Here is a 14,907-nt window from a genome sequence, read left to right as displayed (position 1 = left end):
GTGCTTAATATCATCCTGTACAATCCCATCCACTAGCTCACAAAACAGTAAAATAAAAAATATTGTTCTTAAGTTTATGGCAAGTGTTGAAGGAAGAACAAGTCAATATGTGATGTTTACAGGCGGCCACAGATTTCATCTCTATAATGTGACGCATCATTGTGAATGTGGGCTTCTGGTGGGTATGGGTCATCCTCCATATCATCTGCCTGCTGATCCTCCTCAATGTGGTCATTGGATTCCAGGCAGATGTTATGAAGAATGCAACAGGCTGTGACTGCAGAAGAAATGTTCTTAACTTTTTTCATGTGCAGACATGAAATTCCAAATGCATGCTCAATGACTACACGAGCAGAATTCAGTTTCCTATTGAACAATCTCTGCCTGACAGTCAAGTGGCCATTGTCTCTGTATGGCTTCATTAGCTGAAGCAAGAGAGGGTATGCAGAATCTCCAATTATATGCATCCCCTCAGGAACCAGGGAATGTGGATCTTCCTCAAGAAGTCGGCCTACCTCTGACAAACGAAATGCCCTTGAATCATGCCAGCTACCGGGGTGACCCACACTGACATGACAGAACCGCCGCTGACTGTCACAGAATCCTGTAAGTATAACAGAATAGAACTGTTTCCTATTGATGTAGGCCACAGGATTCTCACAGTGTGGTTTTACCACGGGAATGTGGCATCCATCAACTGCACAGACGGTTTTAGGAAAACCAGCTGTTTCAAATCCTAACTGGGATATATGCAGGGCTTGTCCTCTGGGCCAGGAGATGTAATGTGACAAATGTGTTATTACAAGAGAACAGAAATTATGCAGGTGTGTTGAAACTGTAGATTTGGTTATGTTAAATCTGTCTGCCACTCCTCTATAGGACTCTTGGTTGGAAAGAGTCCATAGAGAGGCAAGTATACTGTTTGTCAGCGGCACCTTAGTCTGCTGTGTATTCATGTAGAAAGGACCAAGTGTATTTATAAGATCCTGCATTAGGAAGAGAAAAAATAGTTATCATATAATAAAAACATGGACATATGAATACATCTCTCGCATACGACAGCACAAGAGTTGAAACTACCCAGGGCTTAAGCCAAAAATTTAATGTACAAAAATTTAACTTGCTATTTCGTGTGTTGGAAGAGGAAAGATACAAGAGAAGGTGGTGTCTTCGTATAAAAGGTCTCAAGGAGAACTCAAACGTGATTCAACCTCTGCGCAAGATAACGCCGGTTTCCATAACACCAAAAAGGAGGACACTTTGCGGCATTTAGTGAGGCAAGAATAACTGCATCTGGTGTACTCGCAAATATAATACAATATTGTCTATTATATCTATGGTATCATGATACAGTGATTCTGAAATAGTCTACTCTATTCATTGCCAGACAATTTGATCAACAACATATCTTGATGTAGACCTACGTGTAACAGAAGAGGCAAAAAATAGTTTGTTCGCAGTATTTGTATTTGACACTCCTGTATGACTGGTGATGCTTGACTGCATGATAGACTTTACAAAGCTCTGCAGCTGAGATTTTGTCATCCTGAGGTGATGATGCCTCTCGAAAATAAGACCTAAGGGAAGACGTACCAGCAGCTCGTCGGTTACCTTTATGTTTTTCAGTGCTCGCATGTCGGCCAATGGCGGCTTTCCCTTTACTACTAACGTCCACTTCACAGCGACAACTCAGAAACAGAGCAAAAGAGCCATGACGTCATCGGAAGTAGAAAAAGACCCCAGTCACAAATCGTACCGTAACAACGGACGTGGACTCCACCTCCATTCGTGGAGGCTTGTTTGCGTTTTTAGCCAATCGTTTGTTTGACCGGAGATCTTACGGCGTCAGCCGCTATTCTGTTTGCTGTACGCCCCAATAAAGGTTTTAGAGCGCGTTTTTAAGGCCGATTCAGCGCAACTCCGAAAAGGAGGACAAATGAGTGTCCGGCTTGAAGCTGCCCAAAAGCCGGACGTATGGCCACCCTAGTCGTGCATCGGATGGGAAGGAAGGAGATTGGTCGTTCGAGAGGGGTGATCATTCTCTTTACCCGGTACGGGATGAAATATGGAAGAGAACAAAGTCATCATCGGTGTGCAAAGAAGCTGGCATCCGTTTTGCCGAAGACCTGACGAAAGAAGACAGACTAATGAGACGTGACTTATGGCCAAAGGAAGGCAAGGCAGCTGGCTTCAGAGGTGCTTTTGGATATATCGAGGGTGAGCAGTGGCGGTTTTAGGCACGGTGCGGCGTTTTTTCATGTCACGTGGGGGGCGGCACCGGCACGAGCAGTAAAAAAACTCTGGGCCGCCGCAAATCGATTATCTATCATTCATTGTGTGGGGAATTGGTGGCCCTGCATGCTGAAAAGATAAAGGTATGCAACTATAATGTTCTCTCTGTGTTATGATTACTATATCCATGTGTCATCTGAAGGGCTAATTTTCGTTTATCGTAATTACCGTTTATTAGCCTTTTTGCAGTGTGATAAGACGCTGCGGTGTTTTGCCTAGTCATTAGAGCGCCCAACTCTCATTTGGATAGACGCCGGTTCGAGGCCCGCGCGGGCAGGTAGACCCGACACTGTTACAACAAATTTGGTTTTAAGTCAACAAATACAAGATCTAATTTCACCATAATATTGTGCTTTGCAACAAAACTGTTACAAGTTCAGTTATTATGATTTATTTCCATCAGTTGGGTTAACGTAAGGTCCCGTAATGAGCAAACAGAATTTTCCAATCTGTAGCTAGTTTCTAAGACGAACATAACCTTTGCTATTTATTTGCTACATCACACATGTCATGAATATGAAGGTTTTATGCATGTTTATGACAACTGTCATTAAGTGTCATTCGCTCAATTATGACATTTTTAATGCAAATATTGTTTGTTTGATGTCTTTGTTGACAACTTTACATTAACCAATACATCTTAACCTGTCATAATTGTCATAAAAACATGACATAGCAGATTAATTATTGAATGTAAGACACTACTTAGCTGGTGTTTCGGCATCTAACCATATTGCCTTAGAGACACTTCTGTAAGCGTCACAGTTTTTTTAATTGACAGAACAAACATTTTACTTGTACGGTCAACAGAAAGTTGGCCGTCCCATCGCTCACCCCCTACCAACCACGACAAACAATATAACACACCGGATATAAAGGAAACGGAAGTGAACACAACAAAACACGTGATTACAAATAACCAATAAGAAGATAAATGAATTAAGGCCACTACAGCTGGGTTAACTGTCATATTGGTTTTGACATTGGCTGTCATGAGGCCATTATAACTGTCATGAATCTTTTTCTGACCACTTTTTTTCCAGTGGTACAAATTGAATGTCAGTAAAATATCATTAAGTGTTAATACTCTGTCAAATTGTTTTATAACAATGTCATGTATACTTTTCTTGACCTCAATAACAGTGGTACAATTACATTTTAATGACAAATTCAATTTGTACCACTGTAGTTTAGGTCAAGAAAAATATGACATAATTTAGTTTTGTCCAGGGGATGTTCTCGCCCGGGGTGCAACTCAATGTAGAACCGCCACTGAGGGTAAGCGTATCTCGTAAAAGGGTATTATCTACTTCTTTTTGATATGAGGTGAGGTGGAATGATTAAGAATTGGGACTTTGTTTTTTTTCTATCGCACAAACTCTACACGTTTATAGTCTACACTCTACATCTTTATTTTGATTACATTTTTTCTTTTCTTTTTGTATATTCAATTTGAAGTTATATTGTTCATGTTCATGTTAAAATCTGATATCTCATTTTCTTCTTTAAATTGTAGGGGTTTAAAGGACTCAGTTAAGAGAAAATATATTTTTTTATTTTGCAAATGTCAAAAATCACATTGTTTTTCTACAAGAGACACACTCAGCGATGGAAGATGTTACCTTTTGGAAAAAGCAGTGGGGGGATGATATGATATTTAGTCATGGTTCAAATTGGTCTGCAGAGGTCGCTATATACATGAATAAATGTCCAGGCAGATTATTACTCATAAGGCTGATGTTAATGGCCATTGGCTTGCATTGGTACTACACTTCGACGAAATATTTTTCATTTTAGTTAATGTATATGGGTATAATGTCCAAATTCAGAATAAAGACCTGTTAGAGACAATAACAAATGTCGTTAGTGACCTGAAATCTAGTTACCCAACAGATTATATTTTAATAGGTGGTGATTTCAACATGACACCAGATGAATATATAGAAAATCTTCTAAATTTGATAGTTCTCATGTGAACAGTATTATTCAACAGTATTACCAAAGCCAGGAAAAGATAAGAAGATATTAGACAATTTACGCCCTATAACATTACTAAATACAGATTATAAACTGTTTTCTAAAGCACTGGCTTCCAGATAAAAAACAGGAATAGCGCAAATTATTAGTGTTACCCAATCAAGATTCTTAAAGGATAGGTCAATTCATAATAATATCAGGTTAGTTTTTGATTTGATTGAATATGGTCATTTAATTGAAGAAGATGGATTCATTTTATTTTTGGATTTCTATAAGGCTTTTGACATGGTGGAGCATTCTTTTATTTCTCAAACTCTTAAACACTTTGGTTTATGTCCTAAATTCATTAGTATAGTTGGAATGCTTTATAAAGACATAAGCAGTTCTGTAGCTCTTACCCAAGGTACATGTCCAAGATTTGAGGTTAGAAGAGGCATCAGTCAAGGATGTGGATGCTCACCTTTATTATTTATAATGGTAGCAGAAATGTTGTCTATTTTACTCAAAATGGGAACTATATCTGGCATTCATTTGGAAGGTACAAATTTTACCGTCAGCACTACTCTTTTTTTTTTAAGAAATGAATAACAAATTCCCATAGCACTTCAGTTAATCAGATGTTTTTCAGAAGCTTCAGGTTTAATGGTAAATATGTCAAAATGTGAGTTAATGGCCATTCAGGATCATCCTAATTTAACATTATACAATATCCCAGTTAAAAATGAAGTCAAATATTTAGGTATTTGCTTGATTGATAATTTAGAACAATTTAATTTTGATAAAACTTTGGACCATTGTAAATTAACAATGAATAAATGGCTGCAGAGAGACATTATGATTTTTGGAAGAATATTATTGACAAAAGAGATTCTTTCTAGGTTCATCTATCCTTGTTTCTCTTTAGCAGTCTCGGCAAAAAAGATAAAGGCAGTTAATAAATTAAACTTTGATTTCATATGGAAAATGAAAAGTCATTATATACGTAGAAGTGATATGATTAAAGATTATGAAGAAGATGGTCTTAAAACAATTGACTTTGATATTATGAATGGAGTCATTAAACTTAGATGGTTGCAGTCTTTCATTAATGATAAGTCCTCTTTTTGGTTTGAGATCCCTACTAGTGTATTCAATAAATGTGGTGGCATAAGTTTTCTGCTGCAATGTCTTACAACATTGTATTCCAGGTCCGGTTTTTAGAAATTATATTTTTCGTCATTATGAGAAGAAAGATTTGTGTAAGATTAGGACTGTGTTTCTTTCATTTCCCATTAATCCTAAATGTGAAGAGGTGCATTTTAAAATTCTGAATCATCATATATAGCCAACAAAATAATTTTTAAGAGTAAGATTTAACGTTGGAGATTCAAATATATGTCAAATATGCAAGGTAGAGATAGAAACGCTTGAACACTTATTTTATCAGTGCAGTTTGGTAACCAAATTCTGGAAAGAATTTGAGCTGGTTGCAACAAAGATTACCTTGTAAGGCTGATATTGTCGTGGGAACTTGTTAAGTTTGGACTATTAATTAAGGATAAAAAGTTATCTTTTGTAGTTAATAATATGTAGCGACGCGGACTGCTGCATTTACATGCGCGTTAATCAGTCTGTAAGTGAGAAGGGTCTGTCTGCAGACCAGATGCACTCTCAGGCCAGATGTATGCCTGGCGGCGTTAAGAAATCGGCGTTTCAGTATTAATACGGCGATTAAAAGCATGCGTTTTCTGACCCTGCAGCCAGATGCTATTGCTGTAAGTGAGTAATCCGTTTCACGTTTCAGTATTGCTGCTAATGCAGAGTGTTGTTATCGGTAACGAGAAGATGGGAACAGACACGAGACCAGAGAGAGAGTATGGAAGGCCATAACAATAATGGCCTCTCTCCTCATTAAACATGAGGTTCTGTCATGATCCTGCCACTAAACCAAGAGAAACATTACATGATGCAGCAGAATCATGACAGAATCAGGATATTCATCTGCCTCCAATACAGTACATAAAACTTGCAAACCTGTCTCTTCGTTATTCGTGCTCTGACCGACACCCAAGGGGTTTTACTCAATTTCATGCCATCAAACCTAAACTCTACAACAATACTATTTAACTTACTTTTGTTATTGTTTGTATTTGCTTGATTTAAGAGTCATTTATGTTGTGTAGGATGTCAGTATTCATTTTGTAATGTTACTAGATGTCAATATTGTTTATTCATCTGTTCTAGCTCTCACAGGGTTGTTAAGTTAACAGGGACGAATAATGGAAACCGTACAATATCAGTGTCAGGGCTTCATCCTTCATCATTTCGAACTGGCTGCTACAAGCATCATGAAAACTGCTTTGCTCGTTATTGTCTATTTGTGCATCAACGGTAAGTTCTTGTCTCCACCACTTCACGAAAGGCATAGATTCATAAAACAACATCTGCACATCATTTTTCATGATCTAGTTTAAACATTTGAACATAAACGAATGAATGAAAGACATGTTATGAATGCTGCGCGCATCTGAGTTCTATATGGATCATCAGTACTGTTGCACGGTCTCCTTATGCTGTATTGCCGTGGGTCGTCATCTTGTTATGCTCTATTGCAAAAAGATTTGCATTATTTTTGCGCATTCTCCTTATGCTGTATTGTTCTCAATGGTACGTGTGATTAAACATGCAAGAAAAGATTCATGCCATTAATAACATTCTATTTTAAGCAAAACTACTCGACTAAAGCAAATAAAAACAAATTCATGCACCGGTTTAATACGTGTAAATTAAGACATGATAGAAAATGTATTTATCCTTAATTTCCAATTTGTATATCATAATGTATTGTCTTTATTGTCAAATGTGTGTTTAATGTAAACTCCTCTCCAACATGAATGTATGGAAAAATATTTTTAATTCAGGAAATCTATTCAGTGTGGAAATCAATGTCGTCATCCAAATTATGTGTTTGAGGCACAGCAAAGTGTTTGTAAATCATCTCTTAAACTGAAAATGTAAGATTTAGTCCTACACTTCACTTAAGTTACGACTGAGCTGTGGCTTTAAAGCTTTGAGCCAAAAATGTCTTTAGCAAAAGTCAATTCTCAGCAGTGTTCTAGTCATTCAAGCTTGATGAACATGGGCCCAGATACACGTTATCATTTTCTTCAGATTACTGTAAACTTCAGGGCAGGCGTGTTGGATCTAAACTCTGCTGGACACTACCCCTCCAGGAACTTTGAGTTTGACCATCAAATTATCATTTACATTTAGCAGAAGCTTTTATCCAAAGCGACTTACAAATGAGATAAACAATCAAAGCAATTGGCACAACATAAGGACAACAAAAAGCATAAGAGATATGTAGCCTACCACAGTAGACAAAGCTAAGGTTTTTTCTCTCGAAGGATAGAAAGAGTAGAAAAGAGATAGAAGTCAGAACTAATGTGGAACAGATCCAGAGGAGGTGCGTGAGAATAATTCTTTCCCTTTTTGGGATGGCACTTCAAGATGTTGTTCATTTGGAGAGTGTCGGGATCTGGCGGGATCATTTGAAAATGATGCTGTGTTTTGGAAATAATACAATTCTATAATACTTAGTCATTTTGTAAGTAGTAAAACAATACAAACAGGCAAAATACGTTTTGAGTTCCCCTCCTTTGGGTCCACTGCACTGGAGGCTTTCCGTCTTTACTACTACACAATTATTATCCTCTGGACTCTCCTCCCATTCAGAGAGAGAGTTTATGAGTTTAAAACATGAGATTTTCTAGTCAAGACTCAAAGATTTCAGTTATATCTGTTTACTGTTTAAGTATTTTTAATCTCTTACCGCTTCTGTGTTCTTCAGGTGTGTTTGGTGAAGAGACTGAGAGAGTGTCAGTGAATGATGGAGGTTCTGTTACTCTACACACTGATCTTACTGAACTACAGACTGATGATGTGATAGTGTGGAGGTTTAATGGCGATCGCATAGCTAAAATCAACAAAGAGGTCAACAGTGATCCAGTTTATGAGCCTCATAAGAGATTTACTGACAGACTGAAGATGAATCCTCAGACTGGAGATCTCACCATCACACACATCACATCTGAACACACTGGACAATATGAACTAGAGATCAATGGAGCGATCAGTCCAAAGTCATTTAGTGTCCGTGAGTATCACATTCTTCTACTTGAATAAATACTTTATTAACATAATTTTCTAGCACCCAAAATCAGAGCTACATTGTAAAATAGAGCTTTAAAAAACAACATTCTGTGTAGACTCAGAACAGGTCGATACGTGTGTATTCACTCATATGAGCATCTCTGTGCTACTATGTCTCTGGACAACTGATCCACAGACAATTGAGTGGCTGATGCAACTTAATCCGCTTCTTGACTTTTGAGCTAGGGGCTAGTCTGGTCTGTTCACGTACTTGTGCGCGGTAATATAAATAGTGCAAGTTGTGTGTTCGCATTGAGCATTCCCAAAAAAGACATGCACTTTAAATCTAGATGACACTCTTATTCAACTGACAAATGTGGATATTTCAGGGGTGTCTTTGGTTACTATAATATGAAATTTGACGGACATAATCTGTGTTATTTGACTTTGCAAATAGTTTGTTTAAACAACACAACATAGTGCTAGCCCAGGGAATCACTAATACTCAAAGATCAATTCATAGCTTTTCTCTAACGAAGCATTGAAATGTAAACTTTAAGAGCAGCTCTGGACAAGAAGTTCATGAATTTATCTCTTCATAAAGTGAGATGCAGACATAGAAAACTGCCACACATTATTAAAACAAGATTACATATTTACTGCCACACATTATTAAAACAAGATTACATATTTAAACCACATTTATAGCTAATTCACAATCATATTACGTTGATATTACGTTATACAGCTTTAATGTCTAGATTCTGTCTGTGTGTTGCCCATTTCAGAAATCATAGGGCCTCAAAAATAATGTTTTGATATCCTCGAAATATGTGGAATTCTTTGCCTGTCATACAGCACACACTTTTTTCCAGATTTCAAATATTTGAGCAAAAGTCTTGTTGTGTGCTCCAGCTTTAATTCTGTTTCTTTTGTGAATTAAAACTATTTCTGCATAACTCGATTACTAAAAGAATGGAAATTAACAGCCCTAATTTTTGTAACACTTTCTGTTTGTTCTGCAGGTTTGTCTCCTAAAGTGAAGATTGTGAAAGAGAGAGATTCTGTCTCTCTACACATTGATGTTACTGATGAACAGAGAAATGACAAGATACACTGGAAGATCAGACGCAACAACTCTCCTGTAGCTGAAGTCATTACAGAGAATGGAAAGATCTCAAAAAAAGAAAGTTTTAATGGATTCAGAGGCAGACTGATGCTGGATGATCAGACTGGAGATCTCAACATCACAGACATGAAGAATGAAGACTCTGGACAGTATGAAGCAGATGTCACCATCGGCAGCAACACATACACTATACACGAAAGATTCAGTTTCACTGACTCGGGTGAGCAGATCTCTTCAGTATAATAAACATATTTTCATCAAAAATGTCTTTTGTGTTGAACACAAAAATAAGGACTTATTTTTTCCTACTTTGGGAGTCAATGGGGGGCAACATATTTCTCTGTTTTCATCAGAACAAATACATTCATACAGATTTGAAACAACAGTTTTTTGGGTGAACTATCCCTTTAATAAACTCTTTTAAAGACTAAAATAATTTGCAATCTACATTTTATAGTTTCATTCATTCTTAAGCATTAACTCCATGCTGCCTGTCTTGACTTTGCGGTGGCAACTGTTGCTTTTTTCTCATATAATGTGCTTGTGTTTGCTGTGAGATTTTTCGATTATCTCTAGTTCCTGGGGCATGAAATATGCGTTTTTGTTCGGTTGACATTGTAAATCGATGAATTTGAATTTTTGTTGTTGTCAGGCACGCGTGTAACTCAAGGTAAACCTGCACAAGTTAATGAAACTAACCCAGAACAGCTGTAATGGAATCTTAAACTCAGAGTTTCCTTTTTCGGGGTTTGTTAACCCAACGGTTAGGCTTTATCTTAAAATGAGTTGAACCTCCTTTCTGGAATACACCCCAGGTCTGTGATTGGACTGAGAGATTCAGTTGAACTAAAGATGTGTCTCTCTCTGGCTTTACAGCTGGAGGTCCGTCTTCTGGTGTTAAAGCAGCAATATTTGTTGGTGGTCTGCTGGTTATTGCTGCTGTTGCTGGTGTGTTTTACTGTCGACACAGAAGAAAAAAGGGTAAGAATCATGTAGAGCTGATACAGAAGAATATCATTATCTTTATTCTACAAAATAAGTGATTGAATATCAAAAGGTGTACATTATTCTACTTTAACCCGCAAGATACAAACAACCTCGCCAACAGTTTAAAAAGATCCCGACTGTCCATGTTCTTTAAACGTAACGGGACCTGGCAACACTGCGCACAGATGATTGCTTTCGGTCTACACCAACCATTTAAATCCGATCCAACTTTCAATCATATCGACCTCAATCGGATCGATTAAGGTGTTTACACGAAGGCTTTTCAGTCAATTTGAGCCATCAATCCAATTGCAAGTGGATTATGTGGTTGCATTTAAACCTGGCTACTGAATATTTCCCTGAGGGTTACAAGCATCTGAATCCACAGCACACTCATTGTCTCAGAACATCCTGCATTTACATTTATGCCTTTTGCAGATGCATTACTCTACCAATTGAGCTGCAGAACAATATGTACATACGTATTTTTGGAAATGTTGGTCACTTTTTATTGATTTCATTATTTGGTCTTTTTTGTGTCTTACAGGTTCCAACGGGGAGGATGAAATGTGACCTCTACATTTAACAAATGCATGTTTACAAACCATATACGTTGCTTCCTATAAGTCATATCATCATGGCTGTGATTAGGTTCAGAGGCCAAAAGACTTGAATGTAAAATCACAGTCATGTCGGTGCTGGTATTACTAGGTCCCAGAGCTGCCCGTGACACTTTGAGAATTTGTTTATGATTGTATGTTGTCAGGAGCAGTTTTTTTTTTTTGTTGGGTTGACAGATGTTCATTTCAAACACTTGACATAACCATTTAGTTTGTTTGGGAAATTTAGTCGTTTAGGTGGAAATGTTTTTTTTTTAGGTTCCCACTGTGTGAATAGGGAATCCGGCATGGTCCTTAAAGGGAATGGGAGATGAGACTCGGATCGGGTTACTAAATGTTTAGTCCAAAGCACACCAATGTCTAATTAACAGAACGATCCTTTAAGACCATCCGCTTGGTGCTCAGACCATTTTTCCATCCTTGAATTAGCAAAAGTTAACTACTGCCTTGTGCTTTAGACCATGCGCTTGGATTGGAAATGCAAGAATAGAGATAAACAAACACTAAAGGCCAAAGACTTATTTGCCATGTACTGAAAATTCTGACAATTCTGTCTTTTCTTTACAGCTTTTCTAAATTGGCAGACTTGCCAGATACCCAACGAAAAACAAAAATGCCCAAAAAGTATTAATGACATTTAGTCATTTAGCAGACGCTTTTATCCAAAGAGACTTCCAGAGAGTTCAGGGAGCAATAAAGCGTATTAATGCGATATGCCATACAGGTGCAATAATGCAATATGTGTCAAGTTAGTAGTTTAGACATACAACCTGTTGAGAGAAAGATGTAGGGTTAGTTTTTTTTTCTTTTCTCATTTTAGTATTCAAGTATGCACAGAAGAGGTTTTTTGAATGTTGTAAGAGATGTGGTTGGAAGGGCCAGATTTGGGAAGAATCTTCCACCAAGGAGTCTTAGGCACTTTTGCATCTGATTGCACATTGACTGGATTTAAAAGGAACTCTGAAACTTAAGCTATCTGCCCCAAGGTTATTTAATGTAACAGATATAAATATATATATTAAAAAACGTCCACAACACTAAATTAAAACTTTATTTACAAAAAAGCCAGTTCGATAGTTTATATGCTGCTACATCGATGATTAAAAACTGTTTTTGTGCCAGCTTTTTCTAGTTAAGCATATGTCCAGCAGTGTTTTGAGCTTTTCAAACAACTATTACAATATATACACGCATTGCTTTTTGAATTTTGAAAATAATTGGTGTCCATTTACATTTACGCATTTGGCAGACGCTTTTATCCAAAGAGACTTACATTGTATTATCCTATACATTTAAACATGGGTATCTGCAATCCCCCGGGCTGGAACCCACAACCTTGCGTTGTTAACACAATGCTCTTAACACTGAGCTACAAGAAAGCTGCCAAACGTTATTAATGTGTCACTAACATTCCAACAAGTGAAGCTATTTTGAGCCATCGGTTTTGATTTTTGTAATTTTGCTTTGTCTTTTTAGTAAACTTTTTTTGATATTTTCACACATGTAAATGTTTATTATTTAAAGTGTAAAAATATATTTTCTATATATTAAAAACAGACTGCCTCATTTTGTTTTTTTATTTGCTGTTTACTCCCATTTCTTATGTTGCTGCTAATTTTTTGTTGGATTTCTGGTCATTGAAATGCACAGATCTGAAGCTATTATACCCAACAAATGAAGAAACGATGGCTCTTTACAGAACATTACAGAGGAATTTATGGATGTGAAAATCTTGGCTGACTATAAAAAAAGAACTTTATTTAAATTTCCAAATGTTAATATCTGCTGTTTTAAACCATTGGCAAAAACTATTTTTCATGTTAAGGTTGACATTTTCACGGAATTGCTTGAATGGAAATGTAAAAAAAATTTATGTGTTCAATAAAAGCCTTTCTGAAAGCCACAGTGCAGTTTAATGTTTGTAAGACATTACAAAAACATTCTCATTCTTAGTTTTTTTTATTTATTAATATGAATATATAATTTGGCTGTGATTGTGTGTTTTGTTCTGTTAGAGTAGTTTTAACCAGAAAACATAATTTAGTCTTTGTGTTTTTGTAATCGCTACAAACTTCAGAAACTTTTGTTAATTTAGATATTTGATGGCGTCTTAAACACCTTTGTTGTCATTGGGTTGTTATTTTAAATTAGCCTATTATTATTATGTGTAATCTTATCAATAATATGCTAATAGTGTCCAATGATGCATATATTTACATTTAAACATTAAGTTATTGTAAATGTAAATTATAGACAGTATTGAGTACATCAAAGTCATGCATTTATAAAGTTGAGCAGTATTTTTGCTTTCTCAAATATCTGTCTAACTTTATTTTTAATGTTTCATAATGTTTAAAGTTCATTGATGTTTGATAAAAGAGAGCAAGAATATGCTATTTCAATTGCTTCGATTCCTCCACATCCTCCGCTGTCTTTTCCTTGCGATGATGAGGAAACCTACCCGAGGCTAGTATTCATTATTGAACTTGTGATTACTATAGATTTGTTTACAATGTTTGAAAAGTGTCTTTCTATGTTCAAACGTTAATGCTGTTAATACCTTTTTCTGTTTTATCATATAGTATGTGATAAATGAGCTGTTTATGTATGTGTAAAGCCTATATTTACTGGCTGTGCGTATGAGATGTAGTGAATTTGAGGATATGGGCTTAAAGTCACCATGCAGTCAAACAGTTGCACTTGTAATCTTTAATCAAGAAATCACAAACGTTAAGCTCCTCTCCCTTCTCAACAACATCTAATTCACCACGTGACGTCAGCAATTAAAAATAGGTGTGTCCAATGGCCAGGCATTTTTAGACTTACCCTCCAGGTCCAACTTACAACAAACCAATCAAAAGGGGAAGGGCAAAATAAAGCCCCGCCCTACATTTATTTCTAATTTCAGACACATATGCGGAAAGAAAATAACTTATGTTTATAATTAATTACGTGAAATCAAACATTAATTCAATCACTTAAAATTATTAAAAACTAAAAATGTGTATATTTTTTAAGAATAATATGACAATATATCTTTCATGTAATTTAATAAGTAGGACTTGTTTAATGTTCGAATTTTAATTAAATATTTTTTATAAAAAAACTTTGTTTAATTAGTTTGATTTTATAAATTGACAATTTCATATTCAAGTTACCAATATGTTGTGTTGTGTATCGTTATAATAAATAAAATTGTAATAGCAAATTCCGTTTCATGGGGACTTTAAAGTTCTGTTCGTTTGAATGAATCGCTTCTAAACAGTTCACCTGATTCTTTGAAACTGACCTATTTGTCGCTTGTGTTGACCCTTAAGTGAAGTGTGACCTCTGCATTTAACCCATCCGGTGATACCCACACCCGGGGAGCAAAAGGGGGTTAGGTGCCACATCGGTGTTGGCCCTGAGCCGGTGGACCTTCTGGTTCGAGTCCGACTCTACAACCACTAGGCCACTGCCCCCATGATTAATTCAATCACATATTTAATAATAAAGAGGGACATCCAGGCAGTCAACATTCAACAAGATCAAGTCGCTACATGTGTCACAGCGATTCCAGAACATTGGACATTAAATCGATTCCAAGGTTTAACTTCACGAACTTCAGCTCCAAACGATGAACAACAACAAATATACGAAGAGTTACAATAAAAAACATGTTTACATAATAAAAAACATTTGAGATAAAATCAATTCTCGCATTTTGGAACTAAACTCTTCATATTTACTCCATTGAATGTCGCGCGTATTTTGCGCCATGACGCTTGTGTT

At 36.4% G+C, this 14,907-nt stretch overlaps 3 protein-coding genes across 4 annotated transcripts in view; 2 read left to right on the top strand and 1 right to left on the bottom strand.

Moving 5' to 3' along the window:
* Positions 1-14,907, top strand: part of LOC306902470 (acid-sensing ion channel 1B) — a gene marked incomplete at its 5' end in the record, with an annotated part of 145,709 nt that overhangs the window by 68,586 nt on the left and 62,216 nt on the right. The gene's annotated exons all lie outside the window — the stretch shown is intronic.
* Positions 117-956, bottom strand: LOC306902448 (uncharacterized protein; the record flags this gene model as incomplete). The annotated part of the gene is made up of 1 exon (XM_079471011.1): positions 117-956. One exon carries the CDS (start codon positions 954-956, stop codon positions 117-119), a length of 840 nt encoding a protein of 279 aa, XP_079327137.1.
* Positions 1,766-13,038, top strand: LOC306902503 (uncharacterized protein). Its single transcript, XM_079471115.1, has 6 exons — positions 1,766-2,375; positions 6,493-6,639; positions 8,099-8,404; positions 9,426-9,749; positions 10,406-10,510; positions 11,064-13,038. The coding sequence occupies exons 2-6, from the start codon at positions 6,528-6,530 to the stop codon at positions 11,087-11,089; spliced, it is 873 nt and encodes a 290-aa protein (XP_079327241.1). The 5' UTR covers positions 1,766-2,375; positions 6,493-6,527; the 3' UTR covers positions 11,090-13,038.

Source organism: Barbatula barbatula (genome assembly GCF_947034865.1).
Source record: "Barbatula barbatula genome assembly, chromosome: 13".
NCBI classification, from domain to species: Eukaryota; Metazoa; Chordata; class Actinopteri; order Cypriniformes; family Nemacheilidae; genus Barbatula; species Barbatula barbatula.
Note: the sequence above shows the minus strand (reverse complement) of the source record. Positions and strands in the feature narration are given on the sequence as shown.